The following is a 16902-nucleotide window of genomic DNA, read 5'->3' on the forward strand; positions in this document are numbered from 1 at the left end:
TCAATTGATATCGAGTCTCTACTCTACCGAATCAAATCCTGGAGTCACGCATTATCACACGTACTGTGCGACCACCTACTCACCAGTGGAGGCTTTGAGTCGTACCGAACACACACCAGTTATGACAATCCGTGGAACCGTTCCTGACCCCTCTGATGAATATTGATAGCGGCTGTGCTGAAAATCCTAAGACCTGTATAGTTATACACAATACAGCTGACGGATAGGGATTCTCCTGCACAAAACCATTGATGGAGCTACTCTTTGACTGTGCTACATATAAGCCTGGGGACGAGCACAATTGCACATAGCACCTCCTACACATCAGTGGATGCTGAACAAATCCGCGGGGGGAGTAGAGAACTTCTGCAACTTTCGAGAGTTCTATTACATGACACCTACTGTAATGACAGTGGGTGGTGTACACACACAGCAATGCTCCCTGACTCAGTTAGAGTATGCTGCATGCTTACATAAAGTGTAGCTCCTTTCCTTTAAGAGTACACCAAGATCCCGCCTCCGAATCAAAAAAAACAACAACCCAGATTTAACTTTGAACCAGGAAAGACCCTAGAGGTTACAGACAAGGTTAACGTAGTCATTCACAAATGATCTCTCTCAGAGGACAGTGAGGAAACTTAAGACCATGCACCACAGTGCAATCTCCATAGCCCTCCTTGTCTTATCTCATCTTGTGACTGAAGAGCAGCTTCTCACTCCTTCTCACGCACTCCTCTCAGTCAGATGTCCATCCAACCGTGTGTGTGTGGGTGTGTGTGTGTGTGTGTGAATCATGGATACACTCTGCCGTGATCTAGTGATGGCCCGCCAAACTATTGTGCCTGACTATGGGATGCGGGCAGAACAACACACACACACACACAACACATGCATAACAAGAACAAACATGTTTGCACGTAAGGACAAACACACACACACACACACACACCCAGCATATGTTTTACTATCCTTGTGGGGACCTAAAATGCATTTCCATTCAAAATCATGTTTTCCCTAACCTTTAACCCTAAACCTAACCCCTAACCCTAATCTAACCCCTACACCTAACCCCTAAACCTAACCCTAAAACCTAACCCCTAAACCTAACCCTAAAACCTAACCCCTAACCCTAATTGTAACCCTAACCCTAAACTCTAATCCTAAAATAGCCTTTGTCCTTGTGGGAACCTGGGAAATGTCTCCATGAGGAATAATTTAACTTGTTTTTTCTTTTTGGGGGCTTTTGGGGATTTTCGGTACCCACGAGAATAGTAATACAAGCCCCCTAACAGACCTAACCATCTATGCCTGTTATGAAGCATTTTGTTTACATATCCATCCAAACTTGTTTTCCTGTCAAACTAAATTTGAGTGTAGGGTACAAAACAGAATGTTTACATATTTGGCATGTTTAGAATGTTTCCCTCCTGAGTTGTTGAGAAACAAACCTCAATTTCCAGGCTACCTCGTGAGACTTGGAAGTATGGCATCAAATTAAATCAAACTTTATTTGTCACAAATGCTTACTTAACCAACAATGCAGTTTAAGAAAGAGTTCCAAATCAAATCGAATTTTATTGGTCACATACACATGGTTAGCAGATGTTAATGCGAGTGTAGCGAAATGCTTGTGCTTCTCGTTCCGAAAATGCAGTAATATCTAACAAGTAATCTAACAAATTCACAACAGCTACTTTATACACACAAATGTGAAGGGGTGAATAAGAATATGTACATATAAATATTTAAATGAGCGATGGCCGTGAGGCATAGGCAAGATGAGTAATGCATAGACATATGAGATGAGTAATGTACTGTTAGGAAAATATTTACCAAATAAACTAAAGTAAAAAGTAACACAATAAAATAACAATACCAAGGCTATATACAGGGGGTACCAGTACCGAGTTAATGTGAGGGGGTACAGGATAGGCGAGGTAATTTGTAGATTGAGGTAGGGGTAAAGTGACTATGCAAAGATAATAAACAACTAGTGGCAGCAGTGTAAAAACAAATGGGGGGGGGGGGGGGTCAATGTAAATAGTCTTGGTGGCCATCTGATTAATTGTTCAGCAATCTAATGGCTTGGGGGTAGAAGCTGTTAAGGAGCCTTTTGGTCCTAGACTTGGCGCACCGGTACCGCTTGCCGTGCGGTAGCAGAGAAAACAGTCTATAACTTGTTATATACTTATAACCTGGAGTCTTTGACCATTTTTGAGGCTTTCCTCTGACACTGCTTAGTATATAGGTCCTGGATGGCAGGAAGCTTGGCCCCAGTGATGTACTGGGCCGTACGCACTACCTTCTGTAGCGCCTTACAGTCAGATGCCGAGCAGTTTCCATACCAGGCGGTGATGCAACCAATCAGGATGCTCTCGATGGTGCAGTTGTAGAATTTTTGAGGATCTGGGGACCCAGACAAATCTTTTCAGGCCCTTGAGGGGGAAAAGGTGTTGTCATGCCCTCTTCACAACTACATGTATCTTGGTGTGTTTGGACCATGATAGTTTGTTGGTGATGTGGACACCAAGGAACTTGAAACTCTCTACTCGCTCCACCACAGCCCCATCGATGTTAATGGGGGCCTGTTCGGCCCACCTTTTCCTGTAGTCCACGATCAGCTCCTTTGTCTTGCTCACATTGAGGGAGAGGCTGTTGTCCTGGCACCACATAGCCAGGTCTCTGACCTCCTCCGACTATAGGCTGTCTCATTGTTGTCGGTAATCAGGCCTACCACTAATGATGGTGTTGGAGTTGTGTTTGGCCACACAGTCGTGGGTGAACAGGAATTACAGGAGGGGACTAAGCACGCACCCCTGAGGGGCCCTAGTGTTGAGGATCAGCATGGTAGATGTGTTGTTGCCTGTCAGGAAGTCCAGGATCCAGTTGCAGAGGGAGGTGTTTAGTCCCAGGGTCCTTAGCTTAGTGATGAGCTTTGTGGGCACTATCGTGTTGAACACTGAGCTGTAGGCAATGAAGAGCATTCTCACATAGGTGTTCCTTTTGTCCAGGTGGGAAAGGGCATTGTGGAGTGCGACTGAGATTGCTCATCTGTGGATCTGTTGGGGCGGTATGCGAATTGGAGTGGGTCTAGGGTATTCAGGATGATGCTGTTGATGTGAACCATGACTCGCCTTTCAAAGCACTTCATGGCTACAGGGCAGTAATCATTTAAGCCGGTTACCTTCGCTTCCTTGGGCACAGGGACTATGGTGTTCTGCTTGAAATATATAGGTATTACTGACTCTGTCAGGGAGAGGTTGAAAATCTCTGTGAAGACACTTGCCAGTTGGTCCACGCATGCTTTGAGTACACGTCCTGGTAATCTGTCTGGACCCGCGGTTTTGGGAATGTTGACCTGTTTAAAAGTCACGCTCACATCGGCTACCAAGAGAGTTATCACGCAGTCGTCCGGAACGGCTGGTGTTCTCATGCATGAACAATACTAATAAGAAATGGGACTGATTATGTATTGGAGCTGGTAATAGAAATATAATTTCTAGAACAAAAATGCCCATTCAAGTCATGGAGCCATGATTTTCCATTCTAGTTATTCTAATTCTGTGGAGCTGTAGTGAGGGTAAGCATGGTTAGCATGGCACCATCAATGTAACGCTCATTTCCTTTCAGTCAAGACTGGATCACGCAGAAAAAGGTTGAACCTCTTGTCGTTCTGTGAAAGGACAATTGAATTCTAACTGTAACTAGTTGACAGCGGACTTTCCTATTCACTTTCACGCTGTTTCATCTGTAGTTACACACAGAAACACACACACACAGCACAACACATGGAATGTAGTTATTAAATATTCATTTAAATTATTAATCTTATTAGATGAGGTCAGACAGCTTGAAAAGTTTGTCTGTTGCAGTCTGACAGAACCAGTCATGGATGGTTATGGCATATGTCATGATTATGTTTGTGTAAGCTTAGGGACTGACTGACTGACTGACTGACTTCATCTACCGATTCCCTCTCTCTCTCCCTCCCCTCTTACCTTTTCCTCACCCATCTCCCCCTTCTCTTTCTCCCTCCTCTTACTTTTTCCTCACCCATCCCCCTTCTCTCTCTCCCTCCTTTCTTACTTTTTCCTCACTCATCCCCCTTCTCTCTCTCCCTCCTTTCTTACTTTTTCCTCACTCATCCCCCTTCTCTCTCTCCCTCCTTTCTTACTTTTTCCTCACCCATCCCCCTTCTCTCTCTCCCTCCTTTCTTTACTTTTTCCTCACCAATCTCCCCTTCTCTCTCTCTCCCTCTTACTTTTTCCTCACCCATCTCCCCTTCTCTCTCCTCTCCCTTCTGTCTCTCTTTCCTTCTTCTTCCTTCTGTCTTTTTCTCCCTTTCCCATTCCCCTCTATCTACCCTCCTCCCTGTCTGCATTACTCCTCTATTTCACTACCTCACTCACCCCCATTCCCCTCTATCTACCCTCCTCCCTGTCTGCATTACTCCTCTATTTCACTACCTCACTCACCCCCATTCCCCTCTATCTACCCTCCTCCCTGTCTGCATTACTCCTCTATTTCACTACCTCACTCACCCCCATTCCCCTCTATCTACCCTCCACCCTGTCTGCATTACTCCTCTATTCCAATACCTCACTCACCCCCATTCCCCTCTATCTACCCTCCTCCCTGTCTGCATTACTCCTCTATGTCACTACCTCACTCACCCCCATTCCCCTCTATCTACCCTCCTCCCTGTCTGCATTACTCCTCTATTTCACTACCTCACTCACCCCCATTCCCCACCGATACCTCACAGCTGAATGATGGGCGCTTCACGGTGACCCAGCTGGTGGGCATGCTGCGTGGCATCGCGTCGGGCATGAAGTACCTCTCGGACATGAACTATGTCCACCGGGACCTCGCCGCCCGCAACATCCTGGTCAACAGCAACCTGGTGTGTAAGGTGTCCGACTTCGGTCTGTCCCGTTTCCTGGACGACTCATCAGTCGATCCTACCTACACCAGCTCTCTGGTGAGTGGTGTGGGAGGGAGAGTGTGAGTTGTGGGAGGATCTGCTTGTTGGCTTGATCTGTGTTTATTTGGTATGTCTATGTTTGTCTGTGTGATTGCATGTTTGTTTGTTTATCTTTGTTTGTTTGCAATTTTGTGTGTAAGTGTGTGTGTGCTCACCATGTGTGTGTTTTTTTTGTCTCTCTGCAGTCTGTATATGAGAGTATGGTTATCAGTGTGTGTCTGCCTGTGTGGGTGTCTCTGCCTGTGTGTGGGTGCGTCTCTGCCTGTGTTTACTCCATCGCACAGCATGCTCCAATGTAGCAACCCTGCCTCTCCCTGTGTCTCTGCAGGGAGGTAAGATTCCCATCCGCTGGACCGCCCCCGAGGCCATCGCCTTCAGGAAGTTCACCTCGGCCAGTGACGCGTGGAGCTACGGAATCGTCATGTGGGAGGTGGTATCCTACGGAGAAAGGCCCTACTGGGACATGAGCAACCAGGATGTGAGTTAGTTATACGCACTGAACAAAAATATAAACGCAACATGTAAAGTGTTGGTCCCATGTTTCATGAGCTGAAATGAAATGAAAGATACCAGAAATGTTCCATAATTAGAAAAGGCTTATGTCTCTCAAATGTTGTGCACAAATTTGTTTAAATCCCTGATAGTGAACATTTCTCCTTTGCCAATATAATCCATCCACCTGACAGGTGTGGCATATCAAGAAGCTGATTAAAACAGCATGATTTATCACAGGTGCACCTTGTGCTGGGGGCAATAAAAGTCCACTCAAAAATGTGCAGTTTTGTCACACAACACAATGCCACAGATGTCTCAAGTTGTGAAGGAGCGTGCAATTGGCCTGCTGACTGCAGGAATGTCCACCAGAGCTGTTGCCAGACAATTGATTGTTTAATTCTCCTACCATAAGCGTCGTTTTAGAGAATTTGGCAGTACGTCCAACCGGCCTCACAACCGCAGACCCACGTGTACGGCGTTGTGTTGTCAAGCGGTTTGCCAATGTCAACGTTGTGAACAGAGTGCTCCATGGTTGCGGTACGAACCACCCATCCATAGTTTAGGGCCAATTCGTTGATTTCAATGAACTGATTTCCTCATATGAACAATAACTCAGCAAAGTCTTTGAAGTGGTTGCATGTTTCGTTTAATATTTTTGGGGTTTATACTCTCTGCCTACTCTTTAGATAGAGTCTTCCACAACACTCGCATGCTACTTATTTATGTATTCCATTATGTATTCATGGTATTGATTTGATAGGGACAGTGCACACGAATCAACCATTTTCAGGGTGAAAGTCAATGTTGAAGAACCGGAGTTAGCAACAAAGCTTTATTTTAGTCCCTTTAATAAATGACCTAAAATGACGTATTGGTAATATATTGACCACTGTTTAATTTCAGGACGGCTCGTTTACATTGCAGTGACATTGCAGCCTCTATCTTTTAGCTTGAGCTTGACAGTTATGCTTCAGTGTCTTTTTATCTTCACTGTGCAGGTGGTCAGTGCGGCTGTGTGCCTGGGTTGGCGTTTTTTGACATTTTATTTGACTTTATTGCCTCCTGCCACCCCTATCTACACCTGCATCTTCACCCCACAGATATTTACTACGGCAGAGTAGTAAACACACACACACACACACACTCTCTCTATCCCCGCAACACATCTTACCATCTCACTGGGCTTCTACCTTATTAATAAATAGAGAACAATGATGCTCGTCCAAACGTGTTGTATTACTACTGCAGCTAGTTTCAATAGAGCAGCACAGAAAAGTGGGAATAGTATAGGAGAGATTTTGTATGATCCCCGGGGGCACATTTCCATTACAGGAAGATACTTACAGACAGCATATGGATATGAATAGCTTCCCTGTACAGAGAATAGAAACACGTCATAACAAATCAATGAGAAAACAAGGGATGTTGTGGAGTGCAGTAGAGAGATTCATTATCATGATAAAAAAAAACACAACTGCTTTGTAGCAAGCAGTTAAAAATGCATACGTGAAGTGAAGGTATGAAAATGAGTAAAGGGAACAGCTCTATTTTTATTCCACCGTGAATTGTAATGTAACATTCTCCTTTTGAATTGCCAGATTTTTTGGGGGGGAGGCCCGGAATATTGTATTATATCACAACATATTCTATCGCGTTGTAGAGTGTCATATTGTGCCGTAGAGTATCGTATCGAAATTGTATTGTATTTTGTTGTGACATATCGTATCATATTGCATTGCATATTGTGTTGCATTGTACCGTACAGTATGTCATATTAACCCTTTTACTTTCTGTAGGTGATGACTGCTGTGGAGCAGGACTACCGCTTGCCCCCTCCCATGGACTGCCCCATGGTGCTGCACCAGCTCATGCTGGAGTGCTGGGTGAAGGAGAGGAACCTGAGGCCAAAGTTCTGCCAAATCGTCAGCACCCTGGACAAGCTTCTCCGCAACGCCGCCACCCTCAAGGTGGTCACCAGCACATACTCAGGGTGAGTGGAGGGGACTGGAAAGCGTTATTTTTGATTTGCACAACAAGACCGGTGTTAAGACAAAGTAACAAGGAAACAGTTTCAAAATAAGTATATACGAGTGTGCAGGAGAGATCAGAAACCTAAGAGATTATACAATCTTTATTGTTGGTTTGATTTGTTGTTTTGGAGTGCGATCAACAATATCGACCGTGGTTAGTTGGCCCTAAAATGTACACTCAGTGTACAAAACATTAGGAACACCTACTCTTTCCATGACATAGACTAACCAGGTGAATCCAGGTGATCCCTTATTGATGCCACCTGTTAAATCCACTTGAATCCGTGTAGATGAAGGGGAAGAGACATGTTAAAGAAGGATTTCTAAGCTTTGAGACAATTGAGGTGTGTGTGTGTGTGTGTGTGTGTGTGTGTGTGGTGCGATTGAGGGTGAATAGGCAAGTGCCTTTGAACGGAGTATGGTAGTAGGTGCCAGGTGCACCGGTTTGAGTGTGTCAAGAACTGAAATGCTGCTGGGTTTTTCAAGCTCAACAGTGTCCTGTGTGATTCAAGAATGGTCCACCACCCAGCCAATTTGACACAACTGTGGGAAACATTGAAGTCAACCTGGACCAGCATCCCTGTGGAACGCTTCCGACACCTTGTGGAGTCCGTTCTCTGACGAATTGAGGCTGTTCTGAGGACAAAAGTGGGTGCAACTCAGTATTAGGAAGGTGTTCCTGATGCTTTGTACACTCAGTGTATGTTTAATGCATTAACTGCTATGTGGCAAAGCTCTGGATCAGCTCTGTTTACCAAACAAAAACCGCAAAATGATCATGTTCCCTCACTTAACAGCTCCTCTCTTGAGCCTCAATAGAGAGCAATAGTAATGATGTCTTTTTGTAGGCACTAACTCCACCATGGCTCATTGGTCAAAGCCTGTGGGGAAACTAATGTTTTCTTTGGAAAAACGTCAAAAGTAAGGTCCGTGGTAAACACAGGCTTAGGAGACCTTATATATAAAAATGTAAAAATCTATGAGATAATCTTCATTAGCTAACGTCACTTTTTGTCAAATTTGAAGCATTTATGTTGTCCAAACAAACACACAAATCACATAAAGGCTTCATAATTCATATAAGGTCATGTTCACTGACCAATATTATCTCAAAACGTATAAGATCTCCTAAGCCTTTCCCCCAAACTCCATTCTTTCCCCATTCATTTCCTCCATAGGAACGGCTGGACGAACCAGAGGTTACTCATCACCGTTTTTTTTCTTTTTAGGACTACAAGCTGGCCAGCTCTATGTCTTCGTTTCCGCGTTTCACTGTCGCAGCATTACTCCACGGACGATTCCCATTGCAAGGAGTGGGCCTAATTGCGTGTGGAAACATAATGACTGACCTAGGTTTAATCCCCTGTGCTCTTGGCTGTCTCTTAAATGTAGGTGATAGGACAGAGACAGAGCCGGGGCTGCCGATGTGGAAACAAACTACCGGAGGGCTGAGGTGATGGAGTGTGTGTAATAAGGCAGATTCAGGAGAAGCTAAAAGAGAGGAATGTGTTTAATTAGGTTGCTAATTAGCTTTTTTTTATGCTCCAAGGGAGGCCAAGCCATTGCTTTGATGGGTCGAATGGGGAGTTGTATGTGTGTGTCAGTGTGTCTGGCATGTGTTATGCTACATATCACTGTATGCAGATGGCATGCGGATGATTCATTTATGGCCTCATCTGTATGTGACAGCCACAGAGGGAGAGTGAGAGACCCCTATCAAAGGTAGTGCACTATACAGGGAATAGGGTGCTGTTTGGGATGCAAAAAAAGACAATGTAGCATCCTCAGAAGGTAGATGAAGGAGATACTAGTTTTATTACAACCCCAGAATGATGAATTGATTCTGCTCAGAGGTTAAATTGGATTTTGTAATTGGTGGAACTGGCTTCTAAAATAGGTTGTCTTTTCCATGATCGGTATCAACACATATGTGATCGATTCTCACTGTGTGCTGCTACGTGTGCTGTGTGCTGTGTGCTGCCTCCCATCCTCAATGTTGTTGCCAGCGTAATACTATACCTAAACACAGCAGCATTCTTCAATCCTGGTCCTGGAGAGCCGTCACGGTATGCAGGCTTTTACCAGATGATTATTGTAAATACAAATTTGTTCTTAACTGACTTGCCTGCTTAAATAAAGTATTTTTTATTAACCTTTAATTAACCACGGTTAAAATATATATATTTTAAAAAGTAACAAGCCTAACAAACCTAATTCAACAATTCAAGGGCTTGATGATTTGTTGATAAGTTGAATGCAATGCGCTACCCTGGGTTGGAACAAAAACCCTGCACACCCTATGGGTCTCCACTCCAAGACCAGGAATTTAATAAGGCTGGTCTAACAATTTGTACTCTTGAAAGATCCACCTGTGACTGATCTTTGCCTTTCTTGTTGACAGGGATCTTTTGCGGATCGGGGGGACACTGCCTGGCCACCACAGGAAGAGTCTAGACAGCAGTCAGAATGATATAGTTCGACAACAGATGAGCACGACTCTCCCCATCAGGGTCTAAGGTTTGGGTCTGGACCAACAAACCAACAAACAACCAAACCAGAGACAGCATGGGAAACTGGACCCACTAGAAACTACCTAGGAACTCTACTTGCAGAGCCCAATGGATGAATGAATGACCCTACCTAGACAAAACAAACATTGTCTACTGTAACTAGACAAAATATTGTCCACAGTAGACAAAAACGTCTACTCTACCTAGACAAAACTAACATGGAAAAGGAAGTCTCGACTTTGGACAGCTTCAGTAGGGCAGCATAGAAAATAGACTTGAGAAGCTTGTGGATAACCCATCATTGATGTTGAATTGAATTTGTGAACCGTCCATTGACAGAAAGCCAAACTCCCCCTCAGGTTGTGTTTGCATGTCTGCATGTGCTTTCTGGGATGTGTTCTTTTCCCAAAATGATTTCCATGCCTCCTCTGCCATTATCGTTGACTTTGACCATGGATGGGAATGGGCATGGATACTGTGGACTTCGACGTCTGGAAAGGAACGAGGGCAATGGTGATGCAAAAAAGGCTTGTTCACACATGGGACTTTAAGGATGGGTTCTATGGATTCTAAATGAAGGTGGGCACCTGAAAGATTGTATCCCAGTGCCCATTGCCAGAGAACCTGATTTTAGACGTCTATAACAATTGCTGTTTTTTTTAAGTCTGGTTTTATCCACTTTCTTTTAAATGTGGTCTTCCATGTTACTGGGAGGTTTTGGTTTCATGGTGCTGTATGTGTTGTTGTGTGTCCTCATCACCTACTCTGGATAAAGTAGGTGACTGAGAAGGACTGGTCTGAACTGTACAGGACACACCGTCGTGTGCATTGCCATGCCAAAGTGGAACTGTTGTGGATGAACACCATGGAAACAAGAGATGACGGTTCCGCATAACTGTTACTCATAAGACATATGCCATATTTTCATACTCTTATTTTATTCAACTATGCCTTGTTTTGGATGCTAAGTTATTACTTATTGTTGAAAAATATATATATAATATTCACACATTAAACTCAATACACTAAACAGTGAATTTAATGATTAAACAAGAATCAAATATTTTACGAAGGCTGTTGCTCGTAGGAAAGGGTTAATTGTGAACAATAGCTATTTCTAGTCACCAGTGCTGGCTCACATTTTCAGCGTGTCAGCACAGTTGTCAATTCCATTATTCTGGACTAGCTGCTGATATCTTAGCCTGGGGCTCCAGTCCCTTTGTGCCTCAACCAACTCCTCTCTGTGTTCATCCATTGTCATGCCTAACATGTTTGTCCTGACAACGGTAGTCAGGGGAGTTGGCTAAAGCACATACAGTATGGAACCAGACTGTTGATGTGTCAGATCTATTCTTTAGTCAAATGTGTCAAGGATCAATGCAAATGAAAAAGGTCACCATTGAGATAATAACTATGTGACCGTAACATCAACCTGACCCACAAAATGTTAATGTCGTTTGAATTATTCAGTTAATTACTCTTGTTTTTTTGAAGTACGACCAGCTGTCAGCATCAATCTCTCACATTAACACTGCCGCTGTGCTACAGTTATTATATGATCCCCATCCGTACTACACCAATCCGCTCAGAGTTCATCTTCATTTCACCCTCTGGCCTCCATGTGAACCCTTGTTTGGATGTTGGTTGCTGGTGAGAGGCAACATCAAAAGGAAAATGACAGTTTAAAGGGGCCATGTACCAGGAAAAAAAAGAAAATCTATGTGAAAGAAGAAAAATACGAAAATGTATGTCCGTCAGTGCAGACTTCTTTCTGTAAGAGTAAGATGTATGGAATTGTAAAAAAAAAAAAAAAATGAACAAAATACACATTTCCCTTTGAGTATTTTTACGATAATCATATGCAAATAAATTATTAAAGTGATCTATGGTATTCTCTTTGATTTCTCCACGGGTCCAGCAGAAAGTAATTCCAGGTCTTCTCTTCTTCCAGTTGTAGGACGAACAGAGGAAATAACAAGTACGTTCAGCTTTTAGGAATATCATATTAGTTATAGAACCCATTCACTTTTAAACTGAATCAAAGACCAGTCCACACAGCTGATTAGTGAGAAAGCAGGACTATAGATTTGCCCTACGTCGTTGGAGAAGCTTCAAAGAAGCAAGATACGCTGGCATCACTCTAAAGCTGGTACTGAATCTTTGTGCATTTTTGGCAACCTGTACACAATCGCATCATGTCACATCGGTTTTCTCTTGTCAATATTGATGAGCGGAGCTGTCACCCGGCAACACGCTAGCTGCGGAGACTGATGTTATGTTCTTATTGACTGCGTTGAAACGGATCCTCACGGAGGGTTCTGAAGCCCTATGCATATTTAGGGATTTCTTTGGACTCAATGTTGAGCCAGCAGGCATATGATAATCTCCCTGAGGAGAGATCAATGGTGACTTGTCCGTCCTCCTCCGATATGTCCTTGAGAGGGTAGACATACTGTATTTTTACTAGGCCCATCAAGAGAGACATACCATATAGAAACCATATAGAATTGTTAGAGAACTTGCTACTGTGTCCCAGTTCATAAACAACATGGGGATCATCATTGAGATATATGGGTCAGCTCTGGCATGAATTCCATCTTGTATATAATTGGTATCAGTATATCTGTAATATAGTGTGGCTTGTGGGGAAGATATGCTTCTTCTACAGTAAGTTGCATGGTGACGGACAGCACTATTGTAATGGCTTTCTTCCTGGGAAGGAGAGGTGGACCAAAACGCAGCGTGGTTATAGTTCATGGTAATTTAATAAGGTAACTCAAACATGAACAGGAATACAAAACAATGAACGTGAAAACCGAAACAGCCCTATCTGGTACAGAAAACACAAAGACAGGAAACAACCACCCACAAAACCCAACACAAAACAGGCTACCTAAATATGGTTCCCAATCAGAGACAATGACTAACACCTGCCTCTGATTGAGAACCATATCAGGCCAAACATAGAAATAGACAAACCAGACACACAACATAGAATGCCCACCCAGCTCACATCCTGACCAACACTAAAACAAGGAAAACACAAAAGAACTATGGTCAGAACGTGACAGTACCCCCCCACGTGGACCCCACTCCATCATTGCCTTAGTCCACCTCCTTAGCGTCCTTTGAGTGGCGATCCTCGCCACCGACCTTGGCCTAAGAACCCTAACAGAGGGCCCCACTGGACTGAGGGGCAGCTCCGGACTGAGGGTCAGCTTGGGACTGAGAGGTAGCTCAGGCTGGTTGACGGCTCTGGCAGCTTCTGGCTGAATGGCGGTTCTGGCAGATCCTGGCTGAATGGTGGCTCTGGCGGATCCTGGCTGACTGGCGGCTCTGGCGGATCCTGGCTGACTGGCGGATCCTGGCTGAATGGCGGCTCTGGCGGATCCTGGCGGATCCTGGCTGACTGGCGGCTCTGGCGGATCCGGGCTGACTGGCGGATCCGGGCTGACTGGCGGCTCTGGCGAATCCTGGCTGACTGGCGGCTCTGGCTGACTGGCGGCTCTGGAAGATCCTGGCTGACTGGCGGCTCTGGAAGATCCTGGCGGGAGACGGGAGACTCTGGCGGCTCATGACAGACGGGAGACTCTGGCGGCTCATGACAGACGGGAGACTCTGTCGGCTCATGACTGACGGGAGACTCTAGTAGCTCTGGACAGACAGGAGACTCTAGAAGCTCTGGACAGATGGGAGACTCTAGCAGCTCTGGACAGATGGGAGACTCTAGCAGCTCTGGACAGATGGGAGACTCTAGCAGCTCTGGACAGACGGGAGACTCTAGCTGCACTGGAGAGATGGGAGACTCTAGCAGCTCTGGAGAGGAGGAAGGCTCTGACAGCGCTGGACAGGCGGAGACTCCGACTGCGCTGGAGAGGAGGAAGGCTCTGGCTGCGCTGGACAGGCGAGGCGCACTGTAGGCCTGGTGCGTGGTACCGGCACTGGTGGTACTGGGCCGAGGACACGCACCTCAGGGCGAGTGCGGGGAGCTGCCACCGGAGGGCTGATGCGTGGAGGTGGTACTGGATAGACCGGACCGTGCAGGCGCACTGGAGCTCTTGAGCACCGAGCCTGCCCAACCTTACCTGGTTGAATGCTCCCTGTCGCCCTGCCAGTGTGGCGAGGTGGAATAGCCCGCACTGGGCTGTGCAGGCGAACCGGGGACACCATGCGCAAGGCTGGTGCAATGTACACTGGCCCAAGGAGACGCACTGGAGACCAGATGCGTAGAGCCGGCTTCATGGCACTTGGCCCGATGCCCACTCTAGCCCGGCCGATATGAGGAGCTGGTATGTACCGCACCGGGCTATGCACCCGCACTGGGGACACCGTGGCCTCCACAGCATAACACGGTGCCTGCCCGGTCTCTCTCACCCCCTGGTAAGCACAGGAAGTTGGCGCAGGTCTCCTACCTGGCTTCGCCATACTCCCTCTGTGCCTCCCCCCCAAGACATTTTTGGGGCTGACTCTCGGGCTTCCATCCACGCCGCCGTGCTGCCTCCTCATACCAGCGCCTCTCCGCCTTCGCTGCCTCCAGCTCTTCTTTGGGGCGGCGATATTCTCCTGGCTGTGCCCAGGGTCCTTTACCGTCCAATTCGTCCTCCCATGTCCATTCCTCCTTGCGCTGCTCCTGCTGCCGCTTCTCCTGCTGCACCTTGGGGCGGCTACCCTCCCCTGGCTTTGCCCAGGGTCCTCTCCCGTCGAGTATTTCCTCCCATGTCCAAGAGTCTTGTGTCTTTGGCCGCTGTTGCTGTTGCCTGTCACCACGCTGCTTGGTACTGTTTTGGTGGGTGGTTCTGTAGTTATTTTGTTTTTTCTGCACCAAATAGGGCTGTTTCGGTTTTCACGTTTATTGTTTTGTATCTTGTTCATGTTTGAGTTCCCTTATTAAATTACCATGAACTATAACCATGCTGCGTTTTGGTCCGCCTCTCCTTCCCAGGAAGAAAGCCGTTACAACTTGATGGGAGACAGCCTATTCATATACAAGTGTAGGATCTTAATTTGATCAGTATTGTTGCAGAAACAGGATTTGAACGTTTAGTCCATAATGTTGCTTGATCTGTGGTTAAAACATTTGCTTGTCCAAGGCTACATGAAAAGAAGGGATTGGAACTGAAATTGTTAAGCTCTGAACCGAACTGTAATGATTTTTTGTTCCTTTCCCCTGTTCCTATCTGCAAAATAACTTCCGAACCAGTTGAAACCCCCTTCAAAGTGCAGGTTTACATAGTTATTTTCTGTTCCTACATCTAAACTAAAAATGTTTTTATATTATCTCGACATGAAATAACTTCGCAATCAGTGAGGATAGAGCAGTTTGCTATGGAGCGGACAAGCAATAGTTGTTTTAGCCTAGGCAGTGCATGGGTGCTATCAGCTGCCTAGGCTTGGGTTGTATACATACACGATGGACAGCCAGTGTAGTGCGTGAGGCGCGACTGAAATTTGTGTAGGTGGGGAGAGAGGGTGGAGGAGGAGGCTTGGCGTGAAGAGCTGGACATCTCGTTATGACATGCATTATCTTAATTAGGCTCACAGAATTATACCTATGGAGGAACTTCGAACGTCTTCGAACTTCCATTCTCTACCGTGCTTGACTTGGGATGGAATACGTGCAGGAGCTCTTTTTCCAAGCCCGTCCATTAGACTATGTTCACCAAATTTCACACATTACATTATGCTATCGAGACCTCTGATTATTCCCTGTCAAGGGTTTATACACATTTTCCATGACTTCTCCATGACTTTTAACCAAATGTCCATGTTTATTATTATAGCCTACATGAAAATGTAAGCATTACTGACACTGGAAAGCTGTTGTTTCTGATCCCATGTCGACCTACCACCTCCTGCCATTGTGCCCTTGATCAAGGCACTTAGCCCCACACATAGAACTGCACTGTTGTCAACCCTCCATTTGGAGATCTTCTGGGTGTGCAGGCTTGGCTTTTGATCCAACACTGTAACACCCAAGTCTGCTTATCAAAGTCCTGTTGATCAGCTAATGTTTAGGCTACAATGTGGTTAGACCAGGGCTTGAACAAAAGCCTGCACACCCAGTAGCTATCCTGGAGGATGGGAGCCACTCTTGTCGGAAAATATTGTAACATTACAGCCAAATACTTTTGAATTTATAAAATGAGTCCCTCCTTCAATAAATCAGGGATCAACTGAATAAGGTAGGCTACTGCAAAGCAAGGTAAATGGATAAGGTAGACTACTGCAAAGCAAGGTGAATGGATAAGGTAGGCTACTGCAAAGCAAGGTAAATGGATAAGGTAGGCTACTGCAAAGCAAGGTGAATGGACAAGGTAGGCTACTGCAAAGCAAGGTAAATGGATAAGGTAGACTACTGCAAAGCAAGGTGAATGAATAAGGTAGGCTACTGTAAAGCAAGGTAAATGGATAAGGTAGGCTACTGCAAAGCAAGGTGAATGGATAAGGTAGACTACTGCAAAGCAAGGTGAATGGATAAGGTAGGCTACTGCAAAGCAAGGCGAATGGATAAGGTAGGCTACTGCAAAGCAAGGTGAATGGATAAGGTAGGCTACTGCAAAGCAAGGTGAATGGATAAGGTAGGCTACTGCAAAGCAAGGTGAATGGACAAGGTAGGCTACTGCAAAGCAAGGTAAATGGATAAGGTAGACTACTGCAAAGCAAGGTGAATGGATAAGGTAGGCTACTGCAAAGCAAGGTAAATGGATAAGGTAGGCTACTGCAAAGCAAGGTGAATGGATAAGGTAGACTACTGCAAAGCAAGGTGAATGGATAAGGTAGGCTACTGCAAAGCAAGGCGAATGGATAAGGTAGGCTACTGCAAAGCAAGGTGAATGGATAAGGTAGGCTACTGCAAAGCAAGGTGAATGGATAAGGTAGGCTA

At 45.4% G+C, this 16902-nt stretch overlaps 1 protein-coding gene across 2 annotated transcripts in view; it reads left to right on the forward strand.

Annotated features, from left to right (window-relative positions):
* ephb3a (eph receptor B3a) overlaps positions 1-11851 on the forward strand; it is a 46343-nt gene extending 34492 nt beyond the window's left edge. The window contains exons 12-15 of one of the 2 annotated variants that reach the window (XM_029642146.2): positions 4766-4981; positions 5313-5462; positions 7276-7469; positions 9911-11851. In XM_029642146.2, coding sequence (XP_029498006.1) covers positions 4766-4981; positions 5313-5462; positions 7276-7469; positions 9911-10025 — 675 coding nt within the window. In that variant the 3' untranslated portion in view covers positions 10026-11851. Of the gene's footprint in view, positions 1-4765; positions 4982-5312; positions 5463-7275; positions 7470-8901 lie in introns of both variants that reach the window. The other variant, XM_029642147.2, reaches the window with a different exon arrangement.
* The last annotated feature ends 5051 nt before the right edge of the window (positions 11852-16902 follow it).

This window comes from Oncorhynchus nerka, linkage group LG9b (genome assembly GCF_034236695.1).
Source record: "Oncorhynchus nerka isolate Pitt River linkage group LG9b, Oner_Uvic_2.0, whole genome shotgun sequence".
In the NCBI taxonomy this organism is placed as follows: domain Eukaryota; kingdom Metazoa; phylum Chordata; class Actinopteri; order Salmoniformes; family Salmonidae; genus Oncorhynchus; species Oncorhynchus nerka.